Below are 21,310 nucleotides of genomic sequence, written 5' to 3'. Positions count from 1 at the left end.
GGTCACTTATTGCTGACGCGAAAGAGTAATGTAATGCTCTCGCATTAATAAAGCTTGAAACTCAATTGTGCAGCAGTGTTCGTTTTTCAAGTTTAACTTGAAATGGCAATGTAGGCTTACTTTCTTCATCTGCCGCCCTTGCTTCAAATAAGAGCTGCAGCGCGGAGAATGAGAGGCCATCAAACACGCGTGGTGTTTAGAAAGTTCCTCGACTTTGCATTTCATTAGTGCTAACATACAGCATGTAGTTTAGACAGAAGTACGCTAGATTGACTCATGAAGAAACCCAGTGTTTTTAAAAGAAATGTGGCCGGTTAAGCTACGGCTTGGCCCAGTTAAATCAGCGACTTGCTGCCACAGGGACCTCAGTTCTTTCTCTGATTTCCGTTTTGAGGTGTTTTTACATTAGATGAGCAATGTGCCTGTTGGTCGAGGTGCTTCCCTCTAGCTCCTTCGCAGCTATACAGCGACGATCATTATCGTCTTGACCTCGAAGCCTAACGGAGGGATCCTGCCTCAGCCGGCGCTTCTTACCTCTTTCATCTACACCTCTAAATTCTTTTCCTTCTTTATATTCGGTGACGTCACGAATCTGCTGATTACATCACCACTTATCCAGGACGGTGTCCACTGGACAGCTACTCGCCCTCAAATTTCTTCAGGTAAACACAAAATAGAGAATTTGTGGTCCGAGTACGAAATGATTTGGTTAGGGAACGGGACACCGCTCGAAGAGTTGTGGATGGTTCTTTTACGGGCGCTGGGATCGCACAGTACACGGGCCTTTAGAATTCCATCTCCACCGAAACCGGACCGCTAAGGCCAAATTTCGATGGAGGCGAAATTCTAGAGGCCCGTGTATTGTGCGATTTCGGTGCGTGTTAAAGAACCGCAGTTCGTCAAAATTTACGAAGCCGTTCACTGCGGCGTCATTCACAGCCTGAGTCACTGTGGGACGTTTTGAACACCAATCAACCAAGTACGCCTGAGCCACAAAGTTGATAACGGTCGAAGACAGAAAGCCGCTCGACTGACGCGCGCTGAGTCAAGCGACGACCGTGATGTGAGAGATGAAAAACCCTGATTGTAGCCATGGACACCGGTAAAAAAAAAAGGAAAGGAAAGATGAAACCACGCCTTGGCAGGGGCGGTAATCGCCGTTTTCATAAATTTCTGAGCAGCTGCAGCAGACGGCGTGAACGATGTCTGCTCGAGGCCAGCAGTGCACGTTGGTAGGCTTCGCCGCTGACCTGGACTGGAGACCCCTGCGCTTCATTCAAACCATTCCGCAGAACAGTGTATGCCGCGCCTGTGGATTGGTGTGCAGGATGACCGCACTGTTCCCCTGCATGCACCTGTTGTGCCTGTCCTGCTACGACCAGTGCAGCGGAGACGGGGAGCGGGTGTGCCCTCTGGATGAGCAGCATTTCTTGGACGCAGACGTCATCTGGACCGAGTGCCCTCCCGAAGAGATGCTGGAAAGAGAAGTGGGGGCATACTTATTTTCAAAAGGACGGCAGTAATCTGTTCAGTTCAGTTCGGTTTATTTTCAAGACCCCTATTCAGGTGTATTAAATAAGGGGTGGGGCTATGGATATAACATGAGATTTAATTTTCTCACATTAGCTGCGTTAACTCTTGGTGGAATCTTGATGAACAGGTAATGGCTGCGACTTGAACTGAACTTCTGAACTTCCTGAACTTCTTGTAATGTCATCATTACTCTGACTACGCCCACTGCAGGAAAAAGCCCTGTCGCATATCTCTCCAATTAACCTTCTCCTTTGCCTGCTGCAGCCACTGTATCCCCCGCAAACTTCTTAATCTCATCCGCCCGCCCATCTTTCTGCTGCGCCCCCCCTACTTCTGCCTTAAATCTGATTCTGGTCTCTTGAAATCCACTCCGTTACCCTTAAGTACCATCGATAATCTTGCCATCGCATTACATGCCCTGCCGAAGTCCATGTAAATTCAGGTCAATTCAGTTAATTTCTAGCTTTTGCCGGGGGCTTCCTGGATAAACGCTGAGAGCTGCTTAACTAAGTCCAGGCAACCGTTACAAGTGACAGCTCATATAGCAAACGTAATAATAAAATGGAACCATGAAAGCTTACAAAAAATAGTGAAAATTCGTCATATGCATCACAGAAGAAACATAACGGAGAAAAACAAGCATAACAAGCATTTTGCATACATTAGTAACAACGCTGTAAATTGTAGATTGCTGTACTAAACGCGTCACGTTATTGGAAGAAACATTACAACCATTTGCGCAAAAGTAACACAATACGTTCACAAATAATGCATTGACAATCGAAAGCAAAACGACACATATTCATTCATAGTTTTACAAAATAGGTAAGTTTTTTTCTGGTGTAGCCAGCAGTGTTAAAGGTATTCAAAGTGCCGGGCAGGTTATCAGGTAAAGATTCCAATTTGTAGTTACGAAAATGGGGTGTTGTCCATGTATGCAGCTTTCTTGTGTTGACAGGAATTTGGCGCAGTTCTAAGGATGCTGAAGTTGATAATTTCTTTGATTGGTGGAAAAAAATGCATTGCTTCCAGAAGACGGCACTCATATAAATTGTCCACGCGAATAATGTTATGTTTCGTAAATTTGTGTTAGGGGACATGGCCTTTCAAGTTTGCCATTCAGACGAACCATTCTTTTTTGTAGTATGATAAATTTCTCCGCATTAGTCACTGTCCACGTAGCCCATACCAAACTGCAGTAAGTAAATGAGAGTGGCTAGTGCATAACTTTACATTTTAAAGACAGCGCTGCGACATCGTGGAAGTGCAGTCACAACACAAAGTTTTTGCAGAGATAGTCGATGTAAGTTTCCCAACTCAAGTTAGGTGAAAAAATATGCTACTAGTGTTCTCTGCTCTTGAATAATGTCCACGGTGTACACCATGATAATGCCTATCACCTGTCCGTCAAAACTTAGCGCATAATTGTGGTCCAAGCCCGAAAAATTGATTTCTCCTCAGATGTCATAAACCCGCGTTTATTCCCTGATCCAATCTGCCCCCTTCCTGTTCCTTATCGTTACATCATTTTCTTTGCTTGCTGCGCTATATCCTATGTTTAAGAGGGATGTCGTTCGTTAGCTTCTGCGTTTCTGCCCCATAGGAGCAGATTCTGTATTACCGGTAACATTCTGTACCGATAATGTTCGGTACTAGGACATAAATGACTCGCAGTCAGCGAAATTCACTGTGTAACGGGATAAGTTCTGTCGTATTGTTAAGTTTGCTGCCTTCGCGAAGAAACTAGATCGATGGATGCTAAAAAAATATCTGCCGTCTTAACGCTGCTTCAGCAGAGTAGAAATTGGGGCCTGTTGGTAGTTCATGATGAGCTCCCTTTGACTCAGCTCACTCTAAGTTAGTCAAAAGAGGGATAGCTACATCATGTCTTCGTGCAGCGCTCTTGAAGTCTTGTCACCATAAAACAGAAGAAAGTTTACACACCCGAGTGGAGCGTTTAGGTAGTTCTGGCTACCCCGCCGAAGTGATCGTAGCTGTGGCGGAAACGCTGATACAGAAGATAAAAACACCCTTGCAAAGGCGCACGAAGGAACAAATGAGCAAAAGGTTCGCTGTCATGCCTTACGTGCACCGCGTGTCGCGTAATCTGAAGAGAATTGCGGCTAAATTCCAGGCTAATGTTACCTTCAAGGCACCATGCAAGCTATCCAAGTTATGTCCCATGCTGACTGGTGAGCGTCAAAAGAATCCTGGGTGCAATAAGAAGCATGAAGAAAGATTTGTTCCCTGTGAAGAAGGCGTTATCATATCCCTCTGAGCTGTGGTCAAGTCTATATCGGTCAGACAGGTCGCTGTTTAAACGACAGATTGAGGGAGCATGCCAATTCACTAGATAAAAGCTACGGCTCGAACCTCGCACCCCATTGTAAGGACTGCAAATGTCTACCGCTGCTGAAAAGCACCTCGGTAGTCGGGAAGCATCAAGGTAGGCTCGAACGTGAGCTGTTTGAAGCCGCTAAGATCGCTCAGAACGATCTATGCATCAGCACGCCCTCAGTGCACATGACTCCAAAAGAACATCGATTTTTGTTATCATAATGTGTACAATCTTAACTATTTTGAACCATGTATGCCTTCACCACCTTCTGCACACTCGCCTCAGGGTTTAACAACAGCAAGTTTGGGAGACAAGTGGCTTAGCGCATGCGCGGCGGCCCCGCTAGGTTCCCTTCCCGCACTTCAATAAATCAGTTATTGAAAGTTAGCTCTTGTCCCGTCCACGTCTCCACTTTGTCTTTGTTTTTTTGCGCTCTAACTTCCTCATCATTAACGCTGCTTGCTTTGTCGATAATTGCTCAACAGTGCAGAAAGCGGAGTAGCTACAGGTGTGAGCGAAAGTGGAGAGACCGTGGTCCGGCGTCAGGAGCGTCTGCGGGGCCGCACCGCGGCGCTGCTATCTATGTGACAGAGTGCCCTGAGCGACGACAAACTTCGCGCTGCTTTTGCGCGTCGGTTTATCGCACTTGATAAGTTTAAAGTATGGTGCACGACTGCTGAGCTGATAGCGGTCTCTATGAAGGGGAGCGCGCATAGGTCCCCCCCCCCCTCCCTTGTTATATATCAGTGGCGTGTTTTGTACCTTCACTCCTGACATGCAAACTCACCTCCACATCAGTCGAAGCTTAATCGCTGAGCGCTTGTTTTGACTGAAAGCTTGCACTTACTATTAAAAATTAAGTGTTCTGTAATTTTTACAGGCGTGAGAGCTCCGGAGGTGATGCTGCTTTTTTATTTCTGAACAGTCTCGCAAACTTTTTTTTTCACTCTCGTGCTGACACTCTTTCCACTTCATGGCCACGTGTGAATGCAGAAGCTCTTGTCACCTAAGCACAGGTTATTGCGCTGAGTATTAATGGATCACTTGAACAGCGTTACTGAGTGTCGGTCTTAAAGATCTCAAGTGTTGCTCCACTGTCCATATTCTTTTTTCGCTATTGTCTTCATCAGTATGATTTATATTCATTTCAGTGATGCCTCCAACAACTACCTTAATAGCTGCTACGATATGTGGTCTCTTATGAAAGTTTCCTTACGGTCGTACCGCCAAGGTGAGATACAGGGTCTGTTCTGAAAGTAGTAGGACTGATTTTTTCCTGGGCGAACGGGCGGACGAGAGGTGGTCTGCGCGTGCAGGATCGTTGAAGGGGGATATTGGAAATGCTGGGGAAAATCGGCAGTCGGCTCTCGGCCGTTGAAGAGAGGAGGTCGCTTGTACTGTGAACCCCTGTCAAAACGTCTCGTCACGCAGAATCTTCGAGCGTTTACTGGATCAGCGATACGCGATCAAATTTTGAGTAAATTTTGGTAAAACGGGCAAAGAGACTCTCAACATTATTATGGCGGCCTACGGTGACGCTTCCATGGGTAGATCAGGTGTTTTTTAGTGGCACAAGCTTTTCCGAGAAGGTAAGGAAAGAGTGGAGGAAGACGACCGCTCCAGACGCCCTTCGACCAGCAAGACCAACGAAAATGTGTAGCGAGTGAAACATTTACTTAACATTAATCGTAGAATGAGTATCAGAATGATTGCTGATGACTTGAGCATTCCTCAAACCCAAGTTTTTGAGATTGTGACAGAAAACTTATCCATGAGGAAAGCGTGCGCGAAGTTGGTGCCGGGAGTGTTGTCAGAGGAGGAAAAGGCCAACCGGTAGGATCTTCTTCATCATGTGAATGAGGACCCCGATTTTTTGCCCAGCACAAGGTGGCAACGCTGCCTCAGCCCCCCTACAACCTCGACTTGGCCCCGCCAGACTTTTTTGTATTCCCGAGAATAAAATCGACGCTCGAGGGGAAACATCACGGATCGGTTGAGGTGGTTCAACAGGCCGTGACGAGGGAGCTAAACAGCATTCCGGTCCAGCCGTTCCTGGAGGCGTACGAAAACTGTAAAACTCATTCGCAGCAGCGTGTAGGTGCGAAAGGGTGCTAGCTTGAAAAATTGTAATCGTTTGTACTGTTCTCTTGAGTAAATTTTGTTTTAGAAAATGAGTCCTACTACTTTCAGAACAGACCATGTATATGGCTGTAGGAAGGTGAATCACGAAAATTAGTTAGTCAGTAAAGTTTTTCCTCTCTCAAAGTGCTGATCGAACCTAACATCCACGCTGTGGGTGTTTCACTTCTTCCAAGATCGACATCCAGTAACACAACTCAAGCGATCCGTTTCCGTTTCCATACACAATCGACTAACCCGTGTTTAGGTGATAAGGACATTCGAATTAAACACCGCCATGAAGATGAAAAGGTATTACCCCGCAAGAAAACAAAAAAGAGTTCGCAGTCGTCTTCACATATAAAGAAGCCACATAGCCTACGAAGCTGTTCCATCTGTCATGAATACATAATACGGCGTATATTAATTAAGGCACAAGCCTTTCTAGATTCATTAGTCGCCGGCGTGTGCGTCCGCAGAAGTCCCATCTTAGCTGTCAGACAAATGACGTCACCAACATGGCGTAGTATGTCGTAACACGAAATTGACACGCCTTAGCTAGCAATTATAAACTGACTGCGTCATTAACATTACGTCGTGTGTCACAAGACAGCATTCCTTAAGAATTATTAATTCATATTGAATCAACTTAATTAATAAGAATTGATCACGTCATCGACTTTGCATAGTAGGTCGTAGCAGAAAATAACTGAGGTGAATTAAAGACAAATTTATAAAATTAATAGACATAATAACAAAAACTGACCCCGTCATGAAATGGCGTAGTGTCGCAACCGGAGATGTCCTGCGCTTGCGCGTTACGCCACCACAGTCTATATATGGAGCGCCGATAGCCGCTCCGACTCCCCCCTGGCACAGCCGCGCATGCGTGTGACGTCACCTCTGACGTCATCACCACAGTAACAGGTGCAGCAACAGAGACGGAAATGGCTTCCGCCTCGTCGCACTTTAGTAAGGGCAAAGTGGTCCCCAGAATTTTTTCATTCTAACTGTAACACCTTTCGTTGAGCGTCGTTTCAAGTCGCTCATTCAGCACTTACTCTCGACCGATGAGGAAGCCAGCTTTGATCTCAAAAAGGAACAGTGTGTCTTTTGATAGGGACGAAAAGAAAGATCATCAGGACAGGCGCAGACTAGAAACAAAAGTTTTGTTGCTTCTAACGAGAAAAAATGCACGACGCTTCAAACAACAGCAAGAATTAAGATACCACAAAGCACAAGAATCATTTCGTGGCGTATCAAGAAGGTGTTGTCTGTGGCATCCCATTTGCCTGCTGCAAGTAATACCTGGGACAGACGAGAAGATGGATCAATGAACGCCTAAAAGAGCACAATAACAATATTTGGCAATCTGTGCAAGGGTATCTCGGCCCACATTGCAGATATTCCAAAACTAAACCTTCCCACCCATGCTTCACACAAAGGTATTAAGCAGGCATAGTAACAAGGGAACGTGTCCCTCCTTTATCCCTTCACTTACCACGTGGCTCAGGTGACCACGGAGATGCGAGACAGATACTGCGCCCTCTCCTCCCCTCCCTCCCAAAATAAAAACAAAACAAAACAATTTTCTGTTTTTAAGTTATTGAAGCCGTACTCATCGAATGGTCCAGGGACGCATGCGTTTACCAGCCCCTACTTAGCCATCAGCAAAAGAATTAGAGCTTCTGGTTACTGGGAAGTTATGATGGTGTTATCAATTTTGAAATGGCATACCAACTCACCCAAGCATCAGTTGTAAGACGCCAGTGTGTGACACACGTAGCCGGTTCGTCTATAACTGAGTAGCTGTCGCTAGTAAGGGTACTTTTGAAATCCTTAGTTCTTTAATTATTTGATTTCCAGTGCTCAAGTATACCTGCAACAGGGTTTCACGTGAGGGTTGGTGTTTCTATTTATGTACGAGTTGTTCAGTTCACTGCTTGAGATGGTCATGGATACAAAGAATCCTAGCAGCAGAGTGAAGGTCATTCTATTCCTTGGACATTCGTGCATAATATGAAGAAAGCTGGGCCGACGTACATGTAGAAGGTGGATGTACAGGCGCACCAAAAATAAAACAGAGCATGCGAGCGGTCACCAAACTGCAAAAAAAAAATACACGCTAGTGCGCTCTATCAGGAGATGCGCAGCAGAGCGAGCGGGCGTCGGAACATCCGGTTGACCCACCTGGATGATCTGATGCTCGCCTTATCGCCGGCACCAGCGAAGCCGCGCCCCTACCATCATTTCTCGCCAGGGGGCGCCTTTCAATGCTTCATGCAAGCGTTTATTGTTTGCCCGCATCATGCAGAAAAGCCGTCCTTCGGCGCCGTGCGCTTTCTGGGTCGTCAGGAATGGCGGCATTTTTAGTCTGCGTGAGCGCCTTGGTACGCGCTTCAGAGGCAGCCAGTTTCTTCCGCTGATATATAAACGCTTCTCCATCCGTTTCGACGGTGCGGTATGAAAAAAAAGAATAGCATGCGTGTATTGCCTCCTTTGTCGTAATGATGCAAACAGATGATCAACGCCGTAGCAAGCGAGGTAATTGAAGACTACTTGCTTCAGCATGAATTGGCTTTCTTACACCGGAGACAAGTTATACGGATTTCCATAGAAAATAAAGTTGTCTCTGCGTGAGTCGTCCTTGATCGCTTATATTTAGACCGTCGTTTTATATCACAAAGGCAGCGCAGCCAATACATGCATGCTGAATCTTTTTTTTCACGCGTTCTCTGGATCCAAGCAAGATTCTAAGCGCACTTGCCCATCAAACTCGCCGCCAAGTGAAGCGTTGTTTATTTGTTGTTATAGTTGTTTATTTTATCGATTGCAGTTATAGGGATGAATGAAATTAGAATAATGGAGTTCATGACGATACCCTATTTGGACACAATTGTGAACTTCCGTAACAATGCTCGATTTTTATATTACCGAAAATGCAAGCGGATCAAGCCAAAATCAGAAATGCACTCGAAACCTTGAGATAATTAGTGCTGTAGCGGAGAGCTTTGGTACTGAAGAAACCGATTCATTTTTAGCGATAGCTAGAATGTTACTTGCAATAAACTCATTTACTCCTTTCAGCAGAATCTTGAACACTGGTAGTTCTCTTGAGTAATTAATAATTTTTTCTCTTTGTATCGATATTCAAGATCAGTAATTATTTTTTTCTAGACAAGGGTGTTATTTATTTATTTCTTTCATTGAAAGCAGGTATACTTTTATGTTTCTATTGCTGCATGCACCAAATTCCTTCCCGTTTGTTTTCTTTCTAGCTGAACGCCTTTACAGGCGAGAATTGCATTGGTGCATATTCTTCTCGATAGCTAATCAAGGTTTTTGATCACGAAGTCGTTTAACGTTACGTTTTAAACATACCTTGCAGGAGTTTTGCATTTAAGCCAATTTTTTGCTTCCGGTCACAACCAAATATATTGCATAAAAGGCTTTCCTCTCCTCGCCTCAGTTTTCAGCATTCATTGTGGGAGCATACTGGCTGTGGCCTTCGGCTGCTGAGCCCCAAATGCATGCGACCGGATTCTCGCCTCGGCGGCCGCACTTTCATGCAGCTGTACGATGTCAGTGCTCGTTTATTTGCTTATTTTTCTAATACTCCCGGCTAGCCTTCGGAGGCCAAGGCGCGTGCACCGACAGAACACCCTAAGGAAGCTAACATAGAATAATAAATGAACATTAGATAAAAATAGACAAAAAAAGACCATAAATGACTCCGGGATTAATAAGAAATCCTTAGCGCTTTCTCATGGCTGATATGCTGCGTTGCGAATTAAACCCCACAAAGTATCCCCCCCCCCCCCCCCGCTCTAACCTGCAGATTTCAGTCTATATTTTCTTTAATGTCTGATTTCCTCTGTGGGGTTTTAAAATGGGGAGATAAATACGTTCTCCCCGTTTAACCGCGGCTCACCCAGTCCAAAGCCGCGCGCACCCCACCTCGTGGTCGCGTACGCTACCGAGCGCTCGCCGACCACGGCGGGCCGTGCTCTGCGGGAACAAAGGAACGACACACTGGCTGACACAAACAAGGAATTTATTGCTATAACAACAATAACGCCAGCTAGCAAAAAATACACTGAGGAATCGAGGATGTCCGACTCACCAGCACGGTTACGAGCGAACGTTCGCCCACGCTAGGGCAAGAGGGAAGCTCCGAGGCCAGACGGGACGAGCTAAGCGGGAACATGTTTCCACACGAGGACGCCCGCGGCGAAGAGCGGAGCGGCTCGCGAAACGCCATCCGTGGCGCTGGTGTCCCTGCGACGCGAGCGCCCTTCCCTGTTGGTTAAAGTAATCAAACTGAGAAGAGCACGTTTCGCAAGAGCTAGCTACAGGGAACTAGTGCGTTGAGGGAAAGCGAACGCAGGGGACGAAGGCGTCCCTACACCTCTTAGATCGAGAATCGTCAACTGGGAGTTATCAGTGGAAAGAGCTCATTCTTTGTTTCACTGACCCGCACTGCGTGCTGTAGTTGAGTTTCTATTGTCAAAAATAGCCTTTTTTTTTCTCGCAGTGACATTCAACATAATTATCTATACTTATCAATCCTGATAGTTATCTATCGGTTACCTCTGATCTTCGAACCAATAAAACCTGGAAAGCAAGCCTATTTTCTTCTGCCGTTGTATGCATTATTTCTAATTATATTTTAATTGTTCAGCCTTCATGATCCACTGAATTCCTCACTTCCAGGTTATGTGCTGGAACGAAGAAAACGGCTGCCCGGCTGTAATGGCCGCTTCTGAAATCTCTCAACATTTCCAGCGCGACTGCAGACACCACTGCACTCGCTGCCCCAAGTGCGCGGCCTCGGTTCTCTGCAGCGACGTCTGCACGCACCTCAGGTCGAACTGTGCAAACCAGAGGGCGCCTCCTGCGCCGCAATGCGGAGGACAGGTTGTGCGCCGAGACGAGTCAAGTTCTTCGACAGCTTCGAGCCGAGTGTTGGAAGAGCAAGCCCGTGAAATGAAGGCCGTTATGGAGCAGGTGGTTAGTGAGAGCAGAGCGCTAGGCGACCGACTGAATGAAATCTCGCACGGTCAGAACGCCTCCACAGAAACGCTGAAGCACGAACTCTCACAAACAACACGCCAAAGCCACGGCACTTTAATACAAAGCATTCGCGAAATAACCGCGTCTATTGAGGAGATGAAACGGTCAACAATCGACACTCTCTCCACTAGGATGGGCGCATTGGAAGAGACACTCAGTGGCGAGTTAGCGAGTGTGACCCGAGAAAACGGTGACAGATGTTCACGGCTTGCAGGTGTCATCGACGCTGCAAAAGCTGAAACCAAAGCTGATATGCAGAAGACATTGAACAACATTGGCCTCGTTGTTGGGCACAATAAGCTGCAAGTGCAGCACTGCGAGTTTTTTGCAAACGGTGGGAACCACTCAAACAAAAAGCGTTGAAGGTGGGGTATGCTTCGTATTTCAGCGAGTGCGTGTACCTGCGCGGCTACTGCATTTCACCTGGAATTTTATTCAGAAAGCATGGCGGATCTCTCACCCTGCATTTGCGGTTACAAGTGCACAAGGGGGACATGGGCGACTTTATTCAGTGGCCACTCGAGCACCGAATGAGGCTGAGCGTCGTGCACCCAGAAGGAGGCGCAAAATGCCAGCTCGAAGTGAAACCGTGGCGTACATCCAAATGTACCCAGAGGCCTTCAGAATCATCTAACGGGCCTGGTTATTTTGAATCCCCGTCCCTTAACCTAGGCGACCTCACCCGCGACGGCTACGTGCACGGAGACCAGCTTCGATTAATATTTGAGTTGCTGCTATGAATCACACTTGCTCGAGAGACAAAAGGGCACTTTATTCAATGAAATGCCCCTAACGTGGGTGACGTGAGCTCAAGCTACAATGCAATCCTAGAGAATTAGTCCAGCTGGATCAATCGTTGCACTTATTCAAACGCGTACAGCCGCCGCGGTGCCTCAGTGGCTATGGTGCTCGGCTGCTGACCGAAAAGACGCGGGTTCGATCCCGGCCGCGGCGGCTAGAATTTCTTTGGAGGAGAAATTCTAGAGGCCCGTGTACTGTGCGATGTCAGTGCACGTTAAAGAACCCCAGGTGGGCGAAATTTCCGGAGCCCTTCACTACGGCGTCTCTCATAGCCTTAGTCGCTTTGGGACGTTAAACCCCACAAAACCAAAACCATCAAACGCGTACATGTGCCCACAAAAGTTTTCGAACGCTGAAACCACACACAAAAAAAAGCTGAATTTCCTTGCTACGTCGCGGCGCTGCCAGGCATTCAGAAGCTTGTCCTTCAGATCGCGTAGGACAGTACGGAGCACATGCATCAGTTCGACACTGCATGCTTATACTGGTCAGATATTAAGCCTTCTTGTAATCCTCGTGTTCTGAAAACTTTTGTGGGCACCTGTAGGTCGCTCCAGTATTGGTTTATTTGTCATGTTCATGAGACCGGTGCAATACTAATCGTTAGAAATTACTATTTGCCAAGATAAAACTCTGGCTTTTCCATCACCGTTGACGTCCGGAAAAAGCTGAATTATGTTCCCTTGTCAACTGGTAAAAGGTTCTTACAGTTGACTTCATAATTATTGCAGCGAGGACGACTCTTGCAAATATAGCTTAGCCTGCAAATTTAGATTTAGAGCTAACCACTATCATTATGCATATAATTGTTTTAAATTTGGAAGCGTGATAACCTTCAGCGCTGTAGATTAACAAATTTTCTTCATTTCTCACGTGATTTGCAAATTGCTCTACTGCGTAGCAATGACAGCGATGCCCAAAAAATTACGTCACTCCATCGCACATGCGCCACCTCACCGGCGCGCAGCTTTCGAATTCCACGATAAATGATGAATATTTTTTAAGCCACGGGGACTAAGGTAATCGATTTTACGCAGTTATTAATGCTTATTATAGCTATTACTAGGAGGCAGCTACACATCTTTAATTGAGACCAGGCGCCGATCTGTAATGGGCAAAAAGTAATGTTCCAGTCGTAGTTCAGTAGCTTACAATTTAACTTCATTCTCTTCTCTCCTGATGTCGGTCAGATGTGGTGCAGAAGCAATCTTTCAACCTGAAAACTATATTTTTTTTGAACGCTAATAGAACCGTTGGATATCTACCCGGAAAAATCGTCATTACGAGTGCTACATGCACATTTCCTTGCAGCCAACATCACATGATTCTCTTGTATGATTGCGTTTTGTGTTTTTCTTGGTCCCTTTTATTTTTTATTGGTGCTTTGTTTTGCTGTAAAATGTCTTCTAATTTCTGCTCCCACTAAAGGTAACGTTTTTTCAAGATTTTAAAAACTAAAAATTATTAAACTGAGCGTGTTTCAATCTGAGCGTGTTCGAAATTTTTATGTTTAAAACGTGATGTGTTCTAGAATGTGTGTTTCGAATGTATTTAAAACTGCATGTGCTTTTTTTTTATTCTTTAGGGTGGAAATTTTAGGTCTCTGAGATGAAGTGTGAAATTGAATCCTGTAAAATCTGTACGAGCACTACTGCCGAACTGTACATCGAGGAGGCTGGGATTTGTCAAGCCGCAGTTATGCGGCTTTTACCCGTCACCCCCTTTTCTCGTTAAAAGAGAAAATAAAGACGATTTTCATTTTTTCTCTGAAACTGACGGTATGAAGGAGCGTAAGTGTTTCCACTGTTCAAACTATGTCTTGTAACCGCAAGTCTGAACTAAACCATGAAAACTTTTTCTAAAATAAAGTTATCTTGCGTTTTCTTCGTTTTAAGTTCGAGATTATTGACGTTGTTGGATGGAGGGACATAATATATACAAAACAGATATACAGGGTCTGTTCTGAAAGTAGTAGGACTGATTTTTTCCTGGGCGAACGGGCGGACGAATGGTTGTCTACGCGCGCAGGATCGGTGAAAGGGGATATTGGGAACGCTGGGGAAAATCGGCAGTCTGCTCTCGGCCATTGAAAAGAGCAGGTCGCTTGTATTGTGGACCCCTGTCCAAACGCCTCGTCACGCAGAATTATGGAGTGTTTACTGGATCAGCGATACGCGATCAAATTTTCTGTAAAGCTTGGCAAAACGGGAAAAGAGACTCATGACATGATTAAGGAGGCCTACGGGGATGCTGCCATGGGTAGATCAGGTGTTTTGGAGTGGCTCAAGGTGTTCTAAGAAGGTAGGGAAAGAGTGGTAGACGACTACCGCTCCGGACGCTCATCGACCAACAAGACCAACGAAAATGTGTCGTGATCAAAAATTTACTAAACAGTGATCGCAGGATGAGTATCAGAATGATTGCTAACGACTTTAGCATTCCTAAAATCCTAGTTTTTGAGATCGTGACAGAAAACTTAGCCATCAAGAAAGTGTGCGCGAAGTTGGTGCCGCGAGTGCTGTCAGAGGAGCAAAAGGCCAGCCGGAAAGCGATCTGCCAGGATCTTCTTCATCACGTGAATGAGGACTCCGATTTTTTTGGATAACCTGGTCACCGATTACGCGACGTGGGTGTTTGAATACGACACAAAAAGCAAGCGGCAGAGGTCAGAATGGCCCACTCCTTACCCACGCCCCAAGAAAGCGCGATAGAGCAAATCGAAGGAAAAATCCGTGCTCATTTGCTTTTTTGATCCACATGGAGTCATCCACAAAGAGTTCGTACCACCCAGACAAACAGTTAATGCAGTTTTTTACGTGTAAGTCCTCAGAAGACTGCGAAAACGCATTGTTCGTGTCCGCCCAGCCTTCGCCAACAAATGACGGCTACACCAAGACAACGCGCCGAGCCACACAGGGTTCCTCGTAATGGAGTATCTTGCCTAGCACAGGGTGGCAACGCTACCTCGCCCCCCCCCCCAGGGCCCCGTCTTGACCCCGCCAGACTTTTTTCTATTCCCGAGAAAAAAGTCGACGCTCAAGGAGAAGCATCACGGATCGGTAGAGGCGGTTCAACAGGCCGTGACGAGGGAGCTAAACAGCATTCCGGTCCAGGCGTTCCTGGAGGCGTACGAAAACTGTAAAACTCATTGGCAGCAGCGTGCAGATGCGGAAGGGTGCTCTTTTGAAAAATACTAATCATAGTAATCATGAATAAAATTTAGAAAAAAAAATCAGTCCTACTACTTTCAGAACAGACCATGTATATGAGTCTAACCTTTTCACCCGCCGGCCGTTGTCTGCACTTAAATTGGCAGCAGTTAATTTTAACACTGTTAGTAATATGGGTGTCGTCCTGTTCTCTCATTACATTGGAGCGATTATACCGCGCACGTCATTCCCTATTCACCCCCAACAATCATACAACCTGTACCGCCGTCCTGAAAATCAGCAACGTTATCCTAGAATGTAGCACAGACTCATGCGGCATAAAACCCCAACACCTAACCAAACTGCACACTTGTTGACTTTTTACTGCACGCGGAACTCGAACACTCGAGCACGCGGAACTCGATCACAAGAAAGGTGATTTTCGGTGAACAAAGTTCAAAAATACCACTGAAAATAGCTTTAGTTTTACGGTTTGAGCATCCGCCTAGCATGCGGGAGGTGGGGGGTTCCATCCCCAGTGCCGCCGAGTGCCCACCGGTGATACAATGGGTAGAAGCTTTCCCCTGCCTGGTGCTCGGCTTCTTTACGGTGAAATGCTTGGGAAATGGGTCTCTGACCCCACATTAAGTAGATATACATCCTTGTGCCTTGGCGCTCTTTGGCGACAGATGCCCTTGCGCCTTGTTGAAACTCGCAGACGTAGAACCACTTGCAGATAAAAGAAAGAAAACCCGTCTGAACTTCCTTCATTCATTATACTTTTCTAGACTTGGTTTCCGACCTGCAAATTACATTCTTAATGATTCTACACGAGCCTCGCGCCATAACCATACCCTTAGCCTCAAACCTATTTTTGCACCCACAAATACATAGAAGTTTTCTTTTTTTCCGAGAACAGTTTCTCAATGCAATGCTCTACCAGAGAACTCTCCATTGCTTTGTAATCATTCTTGATATTTCACTGCTGGGTTAGTAGCTGTGCTGTAATCGCGTTTTCTATTGTACTTTTGCGTTGCTTGTTTTGTGGTATTTGTATTGTTCGGTACTATCACACTTGCTTTGGTTTTCCCCCTGTATGTATAATTTCCTCTCCAGCTTGGACATACAGCATGTCCGCAGTATTCAATAAATAAATAAATAAAATAAAAATTCATCATCATCATCATCATCAGTTTTAGTTTTACTTCTGAGCTTGTAACTTTAGGGGTTGCGTACCGGTCACAAAGACACTTTTTTGTGAACTAAAGCATTTTATTAGTTAACACAAGTTTGCTGTCGTCAGGATAGACAGGCTTGGTCGTGCTGTAGATGCAGGCAAGTTCCGAAAAAGCGATTTCTGTCTCGATGTATACCAGGCGTTTCAGGAAAGACTCAATTCTCAAAAATATCTTTTAGAGGTAAAAATATCGTTTCTTCAGCATACTATTACCATTGCTGGTGGACACCAGAAAACCAATGAATCGTCTTAAGTAGTAAGGTGTTTGACTAATTTTTAATAATTGTTTTTTAACTGGTAGTGTTAGGCTCCTAGTCTAGAGATTTGCAGCCGGTCGTTAGTAATAGCCATATTAGTTTTCATAATTTCGAAATCACGAGTACCCCTGGCGCTGCGGCTCCACAAAATTTGGCTCTTCTGGCTTGTTACATGCACTGGAAAGTTTGATTTGGCTGCATGCTTTTCCAAAGCTAATATATTTTGGCACGTTGTTACGAAATTGACTAACGTCCGGATACAAATCTCTGACAGCAACCAGTTGTCTAGCTGTGATAGTTAATAAGTTAATTATCCGAAAATAGTTAGGAAGAGCACTACTAAAGACAAATCATCGGCTTTCCGGTGTCCGCAAACACTGGCAATACTATACCGCGTAAGCCGTACTTTAACCTCAAAAAGCACATTTTTTAAAATTAAATCTTCCCGAGAACACCTGGAATAGAACAGTGCGGAAAGGTGAGGCCGCTATTAGGGGAATTTTCGTTACGACCGCTAGATTTTTTTGTTTCATTCCGTGTTATTCATTTCAATGCTATGGCATGCTGCACAAACACCACGTGTCGATCTTTGCAATGAATAGTAAAGCATGGGATGTGTGCACAGGCAGAATACGCCCCGCAGTGGTGCCCAGGCAGAGAACCAGCTATTGCCATGAAGAGAAGATAAATAGCACAAAACATGTCCCAGTTGTCACCAGTTCAGCTAAGCAAAAAGCGAATAAAAACGCTAATTCCATTTTTTGAATCCAAACACCTGTTAGGGGGGCCCCACGGAAAAAGGTGAAATGCTTCACGTTCAGAATCTATCATGCCACCATCAAGGGGAGTACATTTTCGACGCGCATCCTGTACTCTCATCTTTGTCAAGCATCACGAGAAAAGAATACCGTGCCAGCCATTCTGCAGCACAGGTCCCCCCCCCCCCCTTTTTATCGAAATGAAGGGGTGTAGTACAAGCTCAAGATATATCCATTGTTGGCTTGGGATTGCGGCTTTTGTGTGGACAGACACCAACCAGAGGTGGTTTTCCAGCATTGAAAAATGTCGAAGAAATAAAGAGGTATGAATTGCTTGCACTAATGTACTGATGATCTCCATTTTGGTCGACTAGAACAACAATAAAACAGTGACAAGAAATAAAGACGCAAACAAACGTTTACGATGCAAAATTAAAGCGCTTATAATCAGGCTTGAGGCGCAAAACATGCGTAACATCAGGGTGTGCACGGCACCGGAGAAATGCCTTCGCTCATTCGGGAACGACTTTCTAGTCCAGTTCACCTATTCGTCGAAGTATATTATTAAGTTTCCCAAGTATCGCCGTAATAGTTGTATTCCGAAATCATTCCGTCACGAAGTCTAATCGGGTCTTTAAGATGAGCCTGGCTTGGCATGACCTTGAGTGCGATTCTCACGCAGACGGTCGACGGAGCCGATCGCAACTTGGTGCTGCAGCTTGTGCAGGAGTGGGAGGGCGCTCTCCTCACGCGGAGGTACATAGAGCCATGTAGAGTTGGAACTTTGGCAGCTGCCTGGTATCGGGTTTCATGCACCCGAGTGCGCCGAGCGGGCGAAGTGAGCAGGCTGGTTTTTTTAAATTCACAAAGTCACCATCTTGGCTCGATCGGAATAGATACTTTTAGCTGGCCGTACGCAGTGAGCGGCTCCGCGGGTAACGAATGTGGATGCGCACAGCGCTATGTACCTTGTAGCGTATTGCGTGCGTACGCACGCTACAAGCCCTAGCGCGCACGCGCTACGGGTAAGTTACGGGATGCGTTGACAGGATGGCGGCGCCCTGCTCGCCCGCTTCGGAAAAATACTTGTCGCCGCTGCATTCTTCGAAGCGATAGCTGGCTCGAAATGCTTCCTGTTCGCTTTTATTTCGCGCTCTCTCGCCCACACGTAGAGGTATGAGCGACAACAAGCCCCTAATTTTTCGGGAAATTGGCGAGGGTCCTGCTCTTAGGCCTAACTAAATGCAGAGAGTTTCCCCAATGATTTCCTCTGAGCAACGTCATCTGGCGTTGCAGTTCTCTAGCTTTTAGTCAGGTTTTACATTTTATTCTATTGACATAGTTTTACTTCTTTTCAACAAAAAAAAATGGCTCCTAATGCACCCACCTTTGCTATCATCAATAATTACGGGGAAAAAAATTCAACCCAGCGCGTTGATGTGCTTTGGTGTCATGTCACTAGATGGTGCCTCTGTTTGCATGTACACCTGAGGGACGCTACGGCATTCTGGCTATCTCGACGAATTACGTGGACTGGAGAGGTTGCTTTGTCTGCAAGCTTCTCGAAGGAGTATGTATTGGTGCGATGTAGCCAGAGTTTGTTGGGCACAACGCCGAGGGTAACCGCGGTTTCAAAACTCTAAAAACTGTTGTGGATATTACTTACGGTAATCTAGGTGCCTTTCAGTAGTGAAGGAACCAACAAGTAATAGTTAAAAAGTTAACGGTTCAATATTAGTGAGCCAGCCCGCTAGTTAGCACGTCTTACCGGTATACTGATGAACTACACCACTGACAATGCTATGCCGAAAAAAGTGCTCTTCGAATTCAAAAAGTCCTTTTATAAAAATTGTGTAAAATATTAGTGAAACACATTCCCTGTATGCGGAAACAATCTCACGGTAACCAACGTCTTATTCGTATGCATAAAACTTGAAAAACTCGAGGAAAAAGTTTAAATTGATTTTAAAATCAACACATTCTTTTTCACGTAACATTGTTTCCAGACAAAAATGCCCTTTTATATTTTGCCTTTATTTTCAGACTACTATGCAAAGCTAATGGAGCAAATAAACAATATCTTCTGATCAAATGTAGTCTATACAAGACATCAGACTTTGCTAACCCCATAGCCGTAGTTTCTTATGCGCCATAAGCCCAACAGGATACAACAAAACTCACAAGTTTCCCTCTCAGTGCTCGTTTAGCAGTGCAGGAACGCAGTCATGACGCTAAGCGCATGGATGGTTGTTCTGCAGGGTGGCTCCATACTAATGGTTATCTGTTATTTGTAGGTGAAATGCTGGAACGAAGAAAATGGCTGCGCGGACGTGATGGCAGCTTCAGAGATTTGGCAGCACTTACAACGGGAGTGTGGTCACCACTCGGTCTCCTGCCCCAAGTGCTCCGCCGCCGTTGTCCGCAAAGACGTGTGTACGCACCTGAGATTAGAGTGTCGTGCTTTGGAGACACCCATCACGTCGGAATGCTATCGACACTGAACTTTCAGGATCGAAACGGGGATTTTGTCTTCCTTCAAGAGAGCATTGAAACAGCAGGGATGTGAAATAAGACCCTTCTTCGAGCGATTTCCTGTTGACAGGAGTTAACGTGACAACAAACTCAACGAAACTTGCCACAGCGTGAACGCCTTCAAAGAAACGCTGAGGCAAGAATTGATCGCTTTAAGCGAAAGCTTGAAAGGATTGCCGGAGCTAATGAAACACAGTTTGGACAGTTTCGCGGACAGAGTGCGCGAAGTGTTGGCTTGTAATGAGCAAATGAAGGAATGTCTGGAAGGAAGAAAGGAGCAAACAGAAAATCTTGCCAGCTCTATAAACGCAGTAACCGAAAGACTGAAAAAGGACCTGTCGATTTCGACCAGTCTGAAAGCTGACAGGCTGGCGCAGATTGCTGACGCCGTCGAAGCATGCACGGAAAGAAGTGAGAAGACATTGCTCTGGACCAAAGAACAGTTCTGGATTTGTGGCCTGCACTTGGACCACTGCGTCTTTTTTGTCAAAGGTGTGGAAGCCCTTAAAGAAGCCACTTTGAGAACCGGCTGTACTAACTATGTTGCTGGGAATGTATACTTCCGCGGCTACTGCATATCACCCGGAGTGCGTTTCGAGGAAGGAGGTGATTCGGTGATGTTATACCCGGCTCTCCAGCTGCACAAGGGTGACATGGACGATTCTGTTCCGTGGCGATTTGCGCACAACATTAAGCTGAGCGTCGTGCATCCGATGTCCGGGGCAAAATGCATAAACGTTGTTACACTGGGCCTGTTCGGAAACCTTGAAAGGCCTTCAAATTCAAGTAACGAGCTCACTTGGTTTCCCACTTCCTTGAAGCTAGAGGATCTTACCCGTGACGGCTATCTACACCACGACTGGCTTCGTGTGAAGTGGGAGCTGCTGATCTGATTTACTCTCCAATAAGAGCAGAAGCCTCAACGATACTAAGCTGAACTACCGGTCTTTTAACCTGACCAGCAAGATTCTACAGTAATAGTTAGTTCAATGCTGGAGTCCATTCCGCCAGAACTGGCAGCTGTAGAGATACATTAGCCTGTTATTATATGAACTGGGCTCGACTGATTACAACAGTATATAGGTGTCTGTTGGATGCAATTTGTAGATGCTCAGATCTTTCCTTGCATAAAATGTTCGAGACTGCAACTTCAACACCATTTTTTTCTCCTCTAAGCTGGATTGTCGGCATATACGAAGGGTGGACGAACTTAATGTAAATATCTGGTGATGTTCAGATGATAAGAGTTTAATCTTATTGGGGCTTGCGCCTTGCATATTTAAGTGGAGCGACCTTCTTCCGACATTCCCCGGTATTGCATGCCGAACCAGGAAACCGTCCCGCCTCGATTGGGGAGAACTAACGCAGGGCTTCGCGTATTAATAGGAATGGCAACACGTCGATTTGTTCTTGTTGTCTCATCATCTCGGATACTCGCTTTGATACAGGCGCGGACACCTGACGGAGAAGAGAGAAACAATGACTTTGTTCTAATATTTGATTAAATTGGTGGG

At 45.7% G+C, this 21,310-nt stretch overlaps 1 protein-coding gene and 1 pseudogene across 1 annotated transcript; both read left to right on the top strand.

Moving 5' to 3' along the window:
- Positions 1 to 1,202: 1,202 nt before the first annotated feature.
- On the top strand, positions 1,203 to 11,425 carry LOC149355806 (TNF receptor-associated factor 6-like). The gene is made up of 3 exons (XM_089576195.1): positions 1,203 to 1,487; positions 10,703 to 11,048; positions 11,277 to 11,425. The coding sequence occupies exons 1-3, from the start codon at positions 1,203 to 1,205 to the stop codon at positions 11,423 to 11,425; spliced, it is 780 nt and encodes a 259-aa protein (XP_089432321.1).
- A 6,494-nt stretch (positions 11,426 to 17,919) lies between these two features.
- Positions 17,920 to 20,689, top strand: LOC149355805 (uncharacterized; annotated as a pseudogene).
- The last annotated feature ends 621 nt before the right edge of the window (positions 20,690 to 21,310 follow it).

The sequence above is a fragment of the Amblyomma mixtum genome, chromosome 3 (assembly GCF_055824585.1).
Source record: "Amblyomma mixtum isolate Tamu chromosome 3, ASM5582458v1, whole genome shotgun sequence".
Classification (NCBI taxonomy): Eukaryota; Metazoa; Arthropoda; class Arachnida; order Ixodida; family Ixodidae; genus Amblyomma; species Amblyomma mixtum.
The sequence above is the reverse complement of the archived record's forward strand: the minus strand, read 5'-3'. Positions and strand labels throughout refer to the sequence as shown.